General features: G+C 41.0%; 2 protein-coding genes across 4 annotated transcripts; one reads left to right on the forward strand and one right to left on the reverse strand.

Moving 5' to 3' along the window:
* Window positions 1-71: 71 nt before the first annotated feature.
* Window positions 72-6,612, reverse strand: nelfa (negative elongation factor complex member A). Its single transcript, XM_023965836.2, has 11 exons — window positions 6,308-6,612; window positions 4,843-5,014; window positions 3,659-3,820; window positions 3,454-3,543; window positions 3,220-3,347; window positions 3,069-3,138; window positions 2,903-2,991; window positions 2,677-2,785; window positions 2,275-2,597; window positions 1,944-2,043; window positions 72-733 (listed from the first exon to the last, which is right to left on the reverse strand). The coding sequence occupies exons 1-11, from the start codon at window positions 6,515-6,517 to the stop codon at window positions 549-551; spliced, it is 1,638 nt and encodes a 545-aa protein (XP_023821604.1). The 5' UTR covers window positions 6,518-6,612; the 3' UTR covers window positions 72-548.
* On the forward strand, window positions 5,911-10,538 carry nicol1 (NELL2 interacting cell ontogeny regulator 1). 3 transcript variants are annotated; one of them, XM_004079844.5, is made up of 4 exons: window positions 5,911-6,055; window positions 7,184-7,314; window positions 7,661-7,749; window positions 9,672-10,538. In XM_004079844.5, the coding sequence occupies exons 2-4, from the start codon at window positions 7,203-7,205 to the stop codon at window positions 9,741-9,743; spliced, it is 273 nt and encodes a 90-aa protein (XP_004079892.1). In that variant the 5' UTR covers window positions 5,911-6,055; window positions 7,184-7,202; the 3' UTR covers window positions 9,744-10,538. The 3 variants fall into 3 exon arrangements, with proteins under 3 accessions (XP_004079892.1, XP_023821605.1, XP_023821606.1); XM_023965837.2 differs by lacking the exon at window positions 5,911-6,055 and adding an exon at window positions 6,872-7,001; XM_023965838.2 differs by lacking the exon at window positions 5,911-6,055 and adding an exon at window positions 6,896-7,016.
* The last annotated feature ends 1,385 nt before the right edge of the window (window positions 10,539-11,923 follow it).

The following is an 11,923-nucleotide window of genomic DNA, read 5'->3' on the forward strand; positions in this document are numbered from 1 at the left end:
CTACTTTAAAAAAAGAAAAAAAGTAATTTTATTAAATGATGGTTAAAAAAAAATAACTACTTCCCCCCCTGGAATATTCCATCACTTTATTTCGTCCCTTCTTTTGAATAATGAAAAATGATTCATGTTTACTGTAATGCGTCCACAGTTTTTGCAGTGACATCTAATGACAGTAGATCTTCTATTTTGGCAGAGAGGATAACAGAGATGGCTGCAAAAGTCTTTTTTTGTGCAGCCTTTCCTCTGGCCTGAAGCAGCACTGAGCGTGTCCGTACCTTGGCACACGTGTGAACGGTGCTGGCTGTTTACGAGGAACTCCACCACCTCTTCTGACTGGGGGAACATTCAGAAAACTTAAAAACAGAAATGTATAAGTGAATAAAAACTAAAAACTTCAGTGTCCTGCTTTTTGTCAAATGGAGGAACGTTCTCTCCTTGACAGACACCCTCCCATCTCTTGAACTGACCCAAACGTGTGTGAATGCTGTGTAAACAGGTTTTGTTGTCCAGGAAATGTGGGATTTGTTTTCTTGAACATATTTGAGGTCTCATGAGGTATTGGTGATGGGTTTGTATTTTTTGAGTCGTGTCCACTGTCCTGTAGAATAGTTCATTTCGAAGACGGTGTCCACCAGCATGGTGGTGCTGCCGGTGCCGTCGGCTTTGGGCAAAACCTCCGTGTGCTCGCTCAACTTGATCTGGATGATGTCTCCCTGCTCCGGGCACGGGTTCTCTGCAGGATGCACACAGGCGGGGGTTAAAATCCAAACTTTTTGCTTTTTACTTAGAAAGTTTTGTTCCAAAACACAAAAGGGCAAAAACAGTCGCAGTTAAAAAAAAAAAAAAAAAAAAGATGCAGACATCAGTCTGAAGTAGGAATTCCAACGACCCCACCCCCACTACTGAGGTTTTCATTCAAAATTTAACATCAAAGTTTCAAAAAAGTTTTTAGCTTAAACTTTTTTGGTTTTAAACAAACAAATCAAAACTTAGACCATGTAAGTGTGATGAACGTTGGACTAAATCCTTGGAATTTTGTATTTAGTTTAGTGGATCTTCAGCTGGTTTTTAAGACTTTTTTTCTTTTTTACATCTTTTTAACTTCGTTTTTTGGTTTATCATTTTTTATTTTGTCTACTTGTTAGATCTTCATTATAAACCATAAAAAATGTTTGATTTCAATTTTTATGATTTTTACAGTAAAGAAAATATTAAAATTACATTTTGCACAGTTTCAGAAAAAAAATGGACATCAAGCATTGCCACAAAAAATGTTTGAAAGATTAACGATCATAGCAAATGGAAAAAAAAAGGCTCCTAAAGAACCCAGATTTACCCGACCCCTAAATTAAGCTCTCAAAACAGAGAGTTTTGGAAAAATACTGTCTTTGTATTTTTATTTAGTCCCACTCGTTGACATCATCAATAGTCGCTGGGCAGCAATGTTAACACGGAAGTGCTTGTGCTCGGAAATCCATAAAAACATTAGTTTTCTAACTTTAAAAAGGTCATGGTAAATCAAAACGTCTCTTTACATTTTAATGTAAACTTCTGTGCTTCAAAGAACACCCTGAGAAGAAAAGCGTTTCCCCTCTGCAGCACAGCGCAACGCCCTCATGGCGGAGGACTCGGCATCCCTCCACCACGAGGGTTAGCCCTTAAAAAAAATGTTTCGGACAGCCCCACCCTGCTAAAGGCCCCGACAATTGGAGGGGTGGGGGGAAACTGTAGGGATAGAGGGAGAATTTGGATTCAGCCAAAAAGCCTGGAGCACTTTGCACCGCTTCAACGTTTCACACCAAGACTCTTCCGACTGTGGGTTCATGCACCACCCACGCGGAGCCCTGGTTCTTGAACGCATTAGCAGTATTCAGCACATCACATGCGTTTTGTGAACGTAGCATTAGATATAAAATAGAGCAGTTTTCTTTTTGGTCACTCGCCTCTGGATCCGGCCATGAAGCCGAGGATGAGCGCTTTCTCTGGTCTGGTGACCTTGTTTGCTGTCTTGAACATTTCCTGGGCCGCATACATCTGGTCCCTCTGTGGATCACAAACGGGACATCAACAGCACTGATACTGGAGTCCTGACGTAGTGTTGGATTGGTACATCAAGTATTTTAACCTTATACAACCTGGCGTGGACATCACATTGTGGGTTATATTACCACAGTAGTAATTTTTGCTTAATCGAAGCATATGATTATGACATAAAAAAAGGCATATCAAACAAGAACAAAGTCCTCGTTACTGTCAAACTGTTTGCCAGCCTACCGTAAGCGAAAGGTTCTTCTTGGGCTGGGATTGTGCTGGCGTGGGGGCTGCTGTCGGGGTTGGGGTCTGTGGCGTGCTGGGAGGCTGTGTGGGGGTCTCCGGCTGGCTGGCGATGGCAGGGGCTCCGTTGCTTGCTGGGGTGGAGGCCGGTGTGCTGGGGGATGCTGGGGTTGCAGGGTTCACGGTGGTGCCTGCGTTGTACATGGGTGTCCTCTGCTTGTACTGACTCTGCAAATTAGCGGTCGCACCCACAACCACAGCTGCTGACTCTTCAGGCTGGCGGGCAGCCTGCAGCGGGTCTCGATTGGACCCACCAGCATTTGCTGTGGGGAAGGTGCAAGTTACAAAGAATAACGGAATTAAACTTTATGTCAACATGTTTTTCTTGCTCTCTTGGCTAACCTGGCTGTGCCTCTGAGCTGGGAATGTAGGAGGAGGAGGGAACCATGCTGGGTGTCGCAGGCAGATAGCTGGTTGATGGTAGAGGGTTCTCGTTCAGGGACACCAGTTTCTTAAAAAAAAAAAAAAAAAAAAAAAAAAAAAAAAAATATTGTCTTTATAGCATTTTGTTGTTGTTTTAATGATAAATAAAGCATACAGACAGAAAAACTAAACTGATGTGGCATACCTGTGCAGAAACAAGACCTGCAGCATAGTCTGGAGTGGTGTTCTCCACCACAGCCTCTTCTTTGGCTGGTTTCTCTGCAGCTTCTGTTTCTATGTTAGAGGAATTCAACACGTCAGCTTCACCAGAAAGACACATTTGTTTCATTTCAAGATATGCAACAAAATACCCAGAGTCTTCCTTCTCCTCTTCGCCTCTCGTCCAGCTCCAACCATATCCAGCTCAGAAATATCTAAAAGCTAAAAAGAAAAAGAAACTTTTCTAAGCAGCTAGAATGCAAATCACATCCGTGATGATACGCACGCTTTGACGTGACAAACCTTGACGCCCCTCTCTTTGCGTAGGGGTGTCCGTGCAGGAGCAATAGGGGTGCGGTTACTGGGTGGGCTAAACATACTCGGGGCAGTTGGGCTGCGAAATGGGGCTTTAGGGATCCCTTTGAGGGGGGCTGTGAAAAGCGAGGGAAGTCAGGAGGAGGGGGAAAAAAGAAGAATTTTTGAGTCCAAAGTTGTTCAAAGTGCACACTAAAGATCAACATGAGAGGTGGAGCTCACTCGTCGTGTCAATCTTTTTAACCAATCCCCTCCCTTTGGCGTGAAAAGGCACTCCGGCTGTCTTCTTCAGCTGCTGGGCTGTCTCTGTAGCTGAAACAGCAGTTACAGACGTTTGACATTTAGGTTTTGACAATGTCTGTCAAGCTAACACAAGCAAAAATGGAAAACGGACAATGGATTGAAGTTAGCTGATAAAATGGCCTACATTTCTGCAGCAGCTCTGCTCTGAGAGTTGCACTCTTGGGCTTCCTCTTGAGCTGGAAATGCTTAACGGGAGGCGTCAGGGGTCCCACCAGAGTGGTCAAGGCACTCTTGTTCAAGTACTGGCATTCTAGGGGAAGCATGGCCGACGCCTCGCACTCGCTCACTGCGAAGACAAACAAATGAGCCACAGGACACACCAGCAACATCTGTTTGAGTCTGGGAATTCCCTTAGACCTCAAACTCGCTGATGCATGAAGATGGTGAACTGGGTTTCAAACCTTCCACCTCATGTTTGGCAGCAAACTCAAAACTTAATGATAGGAAAAGATTTTTAAAAAAAAAAAAAAAAAAAAACATTGAATTTCTTTGAAATACTTTGCTCCAAACTAATTTGATCCTACTTTTTACCTTTCAGGACCCACTCTGATCATCTTTGATCCGTTTTAAAAGAGTTCATAGTGGCCTTGTATTTATGATTATGTTGTTCCTAGCCAGGATCCCCTTCTCCTGCTGCTGAGTGAAGCAGGGAGCTTGTGACCCGTCCAATGTATTGTTTACATCACAAATACAATCTTTTCCCACCAGCATTTTTTCGTTTTCTCCTGATTCAAAACAATTTCATTAAAGAAATACTCAGAAATGGAATTTTAAGTTGAATTTTCTTTATATTTCCTCCATCACTAGATAAATGCCACAAGAACAAGTTCAAAACAGCAAAAACACAATTTTCATCAGAGTGAGTCTTTACATTTCAACCATGGATATGTTTCTAATTTTTATAACAACATTTTAACCTAATAACACCTGACACAAATAAATAACTGACAAAGTTTATTTCTATGTAACTTGACACTAATAATAATGTAAAAATATTTTTTGTTTAAATAATATATAAAACACCAGAAATCCCATTAAATTTGGGCAATAACAAAACAAACTATAAGATTAAACTAACAAACTAACAAACTGTTCTGTTATAAATTTGATCAACATATCTCAGTATCATATGTATCAAATATAACAAATGTATGCTTTTAAACACAAAGAGAAATAAAATATAAAATATAATAAGAGCGCAGAGGAATCTTTCTTGGTAGTATTTGAATTTCAAATGTTTGCAAACATGTAAACAAGGTTAAAGACTCCAGCATCCCAATAAAAGTCAGGATGGCAGATTTTACCAACCTTTCTCCCTGAGCTCTCCTAAAATATCCTGCACATTTGGATTCTGCTCCTCTAAATCCAGATTGAGAGATCCCGTCTCTGGGAAGGATTTTAGAATATCTGCAACCATCAACACCCATGGCTCTGAATCCACCGTAGCCAGCTGGATGATCTCAGACAAGGCCTCCTTCATCTGGGCAAAACACAGAAGAATGACATTTGATTATCAAATTTCTCAAAAGATATAATTATAAAGATTTTTTCCCCCCCATCAGACAACACATCAAAAGACCACACCCTCCATATTCAATCAAGACGACTTAGTAGGGATAAAAATAATATTTTTCAAAAGATATTTGACATAAAGTCAGTCATGTTTTCCGGTGTTTACTTCAGTAATTTCAGTCCAAGTCCAATCATCTTTTGACTTAATTTAAAAGGATTCCAAGTGGTCTTTTGATTACGATTATACCGCTTTTAGTACATATTTAAAAAACTGTAATTGTCTGAAGAGTGCCAGGAGAAATTCACTTCTAAATTGTGGGCGGGTCTGCTGGTGCAGAGTAACCCCGCCCTCTTCTTGTTTAGCTTAGTTTATTGTTCTTGAACAATTAAAACTTTACAAGGTTGACGAGCAGATAAAATGAAATACATGTTGGAATTTTCAAAAAAAATGATAATTCTGCAAAGAATTTGAGTTTGTATCCCTTCCGCTAAGATAAAAATATACAATCGAGAACAAAATATTTTTCTGCACCGTACGTACTTTTTTAGGAAGGTACAAAAATGTATGTCTTCTAAAAATAAATAAAATAAAACAAAAAAACGACAACTAATTAGGTTTTTATTCTAGGTCGTAAGTAAAGCGATGACTTGGATACGAAAATTATTACATAAAAGCACCAATTGCCTTTACTGGATTCCCCATCACTGAAGCTAAGTCAGAGTTTGGCTCCGGTGAGACTGAGAGGTCCTGACGGGCGGCAGCAGCATGAGCAGCAGAGCAGCATAGCAGAGCAGGTGATATGTCGGACTCAGTGTTGGTTCCGCCCTCCGACCCAGCTAACGCTCCAGCAGCGTCCGTCCCACCACAATGTCTGAACGCCCGCCACCAGGCAAATGCTACCCACTGCCGCTGGGGAGCCGAAGTTAGTGTGGCGTTCAAAACTTTAGCTATGGAGCAGCTTCTCCCGACCCCAATTCAATTTTAGACCACTGCTGACTTGAAGCGAAGGTAAAAACTCACCGAAGATCAATGTACTGAACGAACCTGCGGTTTCTTTTTAGTAGTTACTGAGTTAGCCATAATTAGCTACTACATCCAAATTTCTTTATGTTATGTGTTTTTCTTTTGACATGTCTCTGAGATGCTCTCTGAGTACCTGCGAGATTTTTTTCTGCAACTAGTTGTGAACTAAACTACAACCCTACCTGTGTGAATAATAGCAGAGACTTTTCAAGCTAACCTCTAGCAGCAGCAACCCACCTCGTCAACGGTCCGCCGGGGAAGATGCAGCATCCCCAGGAGCAGTTTTAGCTTTACCGGCGGCGACAGACTGGAAAAGCATAGCCGTATATTGTCGATTACTGACACTGTGAGCAGGGAAGCAATACTCGGAGGTGTCCACAGCTCGTCTGTTGATCCTAGTTTGTTGTGAAGCCACAGGCCAGTGTCGCTGTCCTTCATCGACGCCATCTTGGAAAAAGAAGTGTTTTGAGTTCGGGCATTTTAGCAGGCTACCTAAGAAAACAGCTCGTAGGACCCCGCCCACAAGTGGGTGGTTACGTGTAACAGCTATGTTGATAACTAATGATCACCACATTAAATATTTTTCTATAAAATTGGCATCTCCGCCTTCTTTTCTGTCATTTCCAATGTACCCATACACTGTATAAAATGTTTACATTAAAAAAGTCTCATGTTTCCCTTTTTATTAACACAAAACAAGTCTATTTGCTTCTTTACTGGTTATACGTTTCTTGGTGTGGACAAATAAAAAAAAAAAAAAACTAAATATGTGTCGTTTATTCTGAAAAGCTTGAGGGAAATTCCGGTTTCATTACCAAAGCATAGCAAATTTTAGCCTGGCCAGACGCATGCGCACTTGGTGAATGTTCCTCAACCAGCGCTCGTTTGTCCTCACTGTGATTTCCAAACACCAGTAGCTGGTTGACTGCAGGTAAATAACACTGAGGTAATAATAATCTTTAGGTGACTTGTAAAAACGTGCCTGTTAAGATGGGGTGGGGGGGGGGGGGGGGGGAATTAACAACCTAACCATTACATATTTTGCTAATTAGTTTCCGGACGGCCTTGTAGATTTTTTATTTAAAAAAATGTTTCTTGCCTATCTTGATTCAGGGACCCGACGGCGTCATCAATGGCTTCCCGTGGCTATGCGCAAGCAGCCTTGGTTCTTCTGGCCGTGCAGCTCTTTTGCCTCGGTACCGCCGATGCAGATCAGGAGACGGGGACCGTTATCCCAGCCGAAAGTAGGTAACATTAGCCTATGGGGGTTCTTTCTTTTTATTACTTGAGATGGAATCGGTAATCTGTCAATGAAAACATTATGTTTGCTTATATATGGGTTTCATCCCCCAATGGGACCACACAGGCCTCTATTGTGTGTGTGTACATACATACATACATACATACATACATACATATATATACGTGTGTGTGTGTGGGTGTGTGTGTGTGGGGGTGTGTGTGTGTGTGTGTGTGTGTGTGTGTGTGTGTGTGTGTGTGTGCCTAAAGCCTAAAAAGATCAGTGTTTTTGGGGGGATGGGGGGTCCGACCTCCCTGCTGTGTGTTATTTCTTAGCTGTTGTGCTTTCAGGTCGCCCGTGTGTGGACTGTCATGCCTTTGAGTTCATGCAGAGAGCGCTTCAGGATCTAAAGAAGACAGCTTTCAACCTGGATGCCAGGGTCTGTGACTCCCCAGATTTCTAGAGCTTTGAGTACTAAATCCATAGTCTTAAGGCCCGTACACACCGGGACTAATATTCGCCAGGCGTTATTCGCCAGCATTTTTCGCCACGTTTTTTGTGTTCACACCCAGGCGATTTTCGCTGACGATGAGCCGAGCGAACATGCAATTTCATTCCCTGACATTAGATGGCGCTTAATGTAAACAGAAATACTCCTGTACACAAGGTGGCGCTGCGCAACTTTAGGCTTCTTAAAGTCGCTTTTCCCTCAGAAGAAGAGAGCAAGTATTTACGCGCTAGTCAGAATAATAAAAAGAAAACATGAATATTTCAAGCACCAGTAGCTCCAACTGGTGCTTCGTTCTGGGATATTTAAGAATGTCCGTCATTATTTCTTCGCGGCAGTGTAGACGCTACTTGACGTCTATCTTCTTCGCTGGTATGTGTGCTCAGCAAGGCAGTTTTGTGTTTGAGCGCCCCCAAGTTGTGTTTTACTGTAACTTCAGAAGCTCCAGACACGTGTGCAAAAGCGGCATTCTCATTGGTCGAATAGATTTCGACGCGACCCGTCGAAAAAAAAAAACGAACCCGAGGCGTTTTTTTTTTTTTGACGCTTTGGCGCGTGGCGTTTTTTCGCGTCGGTGTGCACACTCACATTGGTGCCCTTTGTTTAGTCACGAGGCGTTAAACGTTGGCGAAAATCGCCGGCGAAATTCGTCCCGGTGTGAACAGGCCTTTACTGATGAACAGTCAATAATCACATGATGTGTTTTTTTCTTTAGGTTTCTTTATGCACCTAAGATAAAATGATTTCAGAAATTTCGTAGGTATTTTGTTAGCCTCTTAGTGGCTAATTTGATAATCATGTTTTTATCAGAAATAAAGTGGCTCAGTTGGCTGGGTGTAGGACCGGTGCAAAAGAAACCTTGGTTTGTGCATTGAGCTTAAATCCAGTGAGGGTCCTTAGGCAAGGCCCTTCACACTACTTGTAGACACAAGGGGGCCCGAGTCTGGGTCTCCCTGTGCCGGTCCCCACCAAGATAGAATACAGGGGGGTGTCAGGAACGGCATCCTGCATAACCACCTGTGCGAAGCAGTAAAAGTTGGTTCGCTGTGGCGACAGGACGTAATGTGTGATGGGATGTGCCCAAAGGTGAACAATGTGAAGAAAAAAGTTTTACAATAATATGAAATTAATATTAAGGTTCAAAATAACTTGTTGACCTGTACTCTGGTTGATCTGCACACTTGATTATTTCACTATCTAACGGGATCAATAGTTTTAGCTGCCTTAAAGGGACTCACTTGGATTTTATCAGTTCAACCCACTCAGATATAAAATCATGTTTTTGGTGTTTTTAACATGTTCTTGTGGCATTTGTTTCATGATGGAGGACATATATGAAGAAAATGAAGCCTGAAATAGACTTTCTGAGTATTTCTGTATTCAATTCAGGAGCAGATGAGAAAATGCTGCTTAAGAGCTTATTAATAGAAAATACGCTGGGTGGGCCACAGGCTCCCTGCTCCACTTTATCCTGATTCGTCCACTTGTGGTCGACTAGATTCATGTACATATTTGATTTCCCCGTCTGGCATCTGGCTCCAAACTGTACGGCTGGATAGCTCCAATATTGCTCACCATTTTTGTTGCACCGCTAATGTTAGCTTGGGGGTGTGAGGGACTGTAAGCTAGTGGAAGAGTGGATAATGAACAGGTATGGGAAGAGGGGTGGGGTTGCTCAGTGCCAAAAGTCCCGCCCACAAGCCAGAGGCAAATTTCGCAGCTCTGCAGAAACTATGTTCTAGAAAGCAATACAGTTTGGCTAAAAATGGCATAAGCACAATTTAAAGACCACTGCTCTTATAAAAGATTAAAAAATAATCGGAGTGGGTCTTTGTTACTTTTGTGTGTTGCAGACAGAGACGTTGGTCCTGCGGGCTGAGAGGCGGGCCCTGTGCGACTGTATGCCCGTCAGCTCTCTGCGCTGAGCCGCACCCCATCTGAGGACGCCTCCACCAAAAAAAAAAAAAATCAAGCCCCGTTCCAAACTTCTACTCATGTATAGCAGTTCTCACACGAACCCGTCCACACAAGAGGCACTTTATTTCTATCAGTCTCACCTGATTCCCTCTGAGTACATCTGTAATTCATTTATTTATTCCTGGCCTTATGTAGGAGAATGTTTGTGACTTGCATTTCTGTGGAAATCATTTAGTTTTCGTTCTGGTACTTTGACTATATAATGTAGATACAATAGGACGTGTGCAAACAGATTGTGTTGTATAGAATTGTTGTTTACAAACATTGAATTGTAGCATCGCCAGACGAAAACAGCGGTTTGAATTTGTTGTGTATAGAGCTGTAATTGTCCTCATGCAGATGAGAAGAACTGCAGGAACAGTTGGTGAGATGATAAAGTAACTGTCTTAGTTATGGATGTGAAGATTGTTTTTCTTTGTTTTAGGCAGAGTGAGGATCACTTCTTGAATTATTAAGCACTGTAGCATGAAGTTTTTGCACTTTGAGTTCACTTGTTTCTATAGATTGTATGTAAAGATTCTTTATGTATTGTGGTACAAATCCCAGGGTAAAGTGTGCAGACATTCTGCTCATCAGATGTGTTTATGTGTGAAGTGAGATAACATGGACGGTACCGGTCAGCACAGTAGGAATGTCTCTTGTCTAACTGTTGCCTGTTCATGAAATAATTTGTTATTAATATGTCACTAAATCCCCATAAACAGTCTTCATCTTGCACCTATTAATAAAAGCAATGAAGGATGGTTTGCAGTTGTATTCTTTTTGATTAAAAAGTAGACTTCAAATCCATAATTCCTTTAGTTTTTCTTCACATGTTGCAAATATTTGTTTGTAATTTGTTTTTATTTTACAGTTATTGTTTGAGTCTATAAAACATCAAATACTGAATTAACCTGCAAGACACCCTAAGTTTTACTAAACCCCTCAGATCTACATGAAAATATTCACAAAAATAATAAATAAAATTTAAAAAATCAAATGTTCCACTTTCAGGGACTAATACTATAATTTTTCATCTTTTGAAAAGGTGCCGTTTTTATTAAAAAAAGAAAAAAAATTGTTAGCTGCAAAGTATATGACAAAAAAAATGGCAGTTATTTTATGAAGCTCCTGTCTCTTTAAGATGCACCTTGTAAAAGCATAAGCCTGCATGTATCTGTGGAAATGGCCACATGCAGGGGATCAATCCCTATTTCACTTGGCCAAAGCAGGCACTCCACAGGTATAATAAAACATGTTTGAGTTGTGTAGGTAGGAAAGGAATTTTTTTTAAGAAAGGTGAAGTGTTACCAGGCCCTTCTGAAGTGCTGTAGGAGTCACAAAACGCTGGAAGAGTGGAGATGCACCAAAATAAAGTGTTTTATTAGGTGTTTCATTTTATATCTACACAAATAGATGTGTTGCTGAGAGCAACATATTTTTTAATTTTTCGTAATTACAAAATAAACGATTCAAAATGTATTGATTAGCAAGAGTTTTCACAATATTCTACATTCTAACAATTTTAATTGACAAAAATAAAAAAAATTCAACATGACTTGAATATTTATGATAACCCATTTGTTAAAACGTCACCTAATTTTTGCAAAGCCAATGAGATTTTCAGGGGTAAGTATAGTAAGTGTAATCATTTTAACTAATAAATGTGTGTAAAAGTAATTTTTCCAATTTGTACTGTAAATTTCCTGTCATAGCACTGAATGAAACACTGCAGCGTCCACTCTTTTAGTGCTAGCCAGCTTATCTCCACATGAAATGTCTAAAGCTTGAAATGAAACTCAATAAAAAATAACAGCAAAGCAACAAGCTTTTCAAAAGGGAAGTTTCTGACAAACACGACCCTAAGAACTGCAAATCCAGTGACATCACTGACCCTTGTGCTATCCTAGGCACTTTAACGTTGGGAGTTGGGTCATCTAGACCCACTAGACAGTGTGCTGAACCTTTTTTTTCAATGATTTGTGATCTTTACTGGTGTCCATGGATTCCATGAAATCTTTCCACCTTTATCCACCTTTGTCATGGTAGGGAGAACATGTCAATGTAAGGGTGGGGTCATCTAAGATAGCACAAGGGTTAAACACCAACATTTCCATATTTCCACGGTCTCCACCTTTGATTGTTTGCT

Source organism: Oryzias latipes, chromosome 18, assembly GCF_053564925.1.
Source record: "Oryzias latipes strain Hd-rR chromosome 18, Olatipes_Hd-rR_3.1".
Taxonomy (NCBI): Eukaryota; Metazoa; Chordata; class Actinopteri; order Beloniformes; family Adrianichthyidae; genus Oryzias; species Oryzias latipes.

Coding starts and splice junctions, on each gene's coding strand:
- nelfa (XM_023965836.2), bottom strand. CDS start 6,517: ATGGCGTCGATGAAGGACAGCGACACTGGCCTGTGGCTTCACAACAAA. Junction 3,821..4,842: donor AGGAGAGCTCAGGGAGAAAG/GTTGGTAAAATC, acceptor TTGTCTTCGCAG/TGAGCGAGTGCGAGGCGTCG. Junction 2,786..2,902: donor CAGGTCTTGTTTCTGCACAG/GTATGCCACATC, acceptor TTTTTTTTTAAG/AAACTGGTGTCCCTGAACGA.
- nicol1 (XM_004079844.5), top strand. CDS start 7,203: ATGGCTTCCCGTGGCTATGCGCAAGCAGCCTTGGTTCTTCTGGCCGTG. Junction 7,315..7,660: donor GACCGTTATCCCAGCCGAAA/GTAGGTAACATT, acceptor TTGTGCTTTCAG/GTCGCCCGTGTGTGGACTGT. Junction 7,750..9,671: donor CTTTCAACCTGGATGCCAGG/GTCTGTGACTCC, acceptor TGTGTGTTGCAG/ACAGAGACGTTGGTCCTGCG.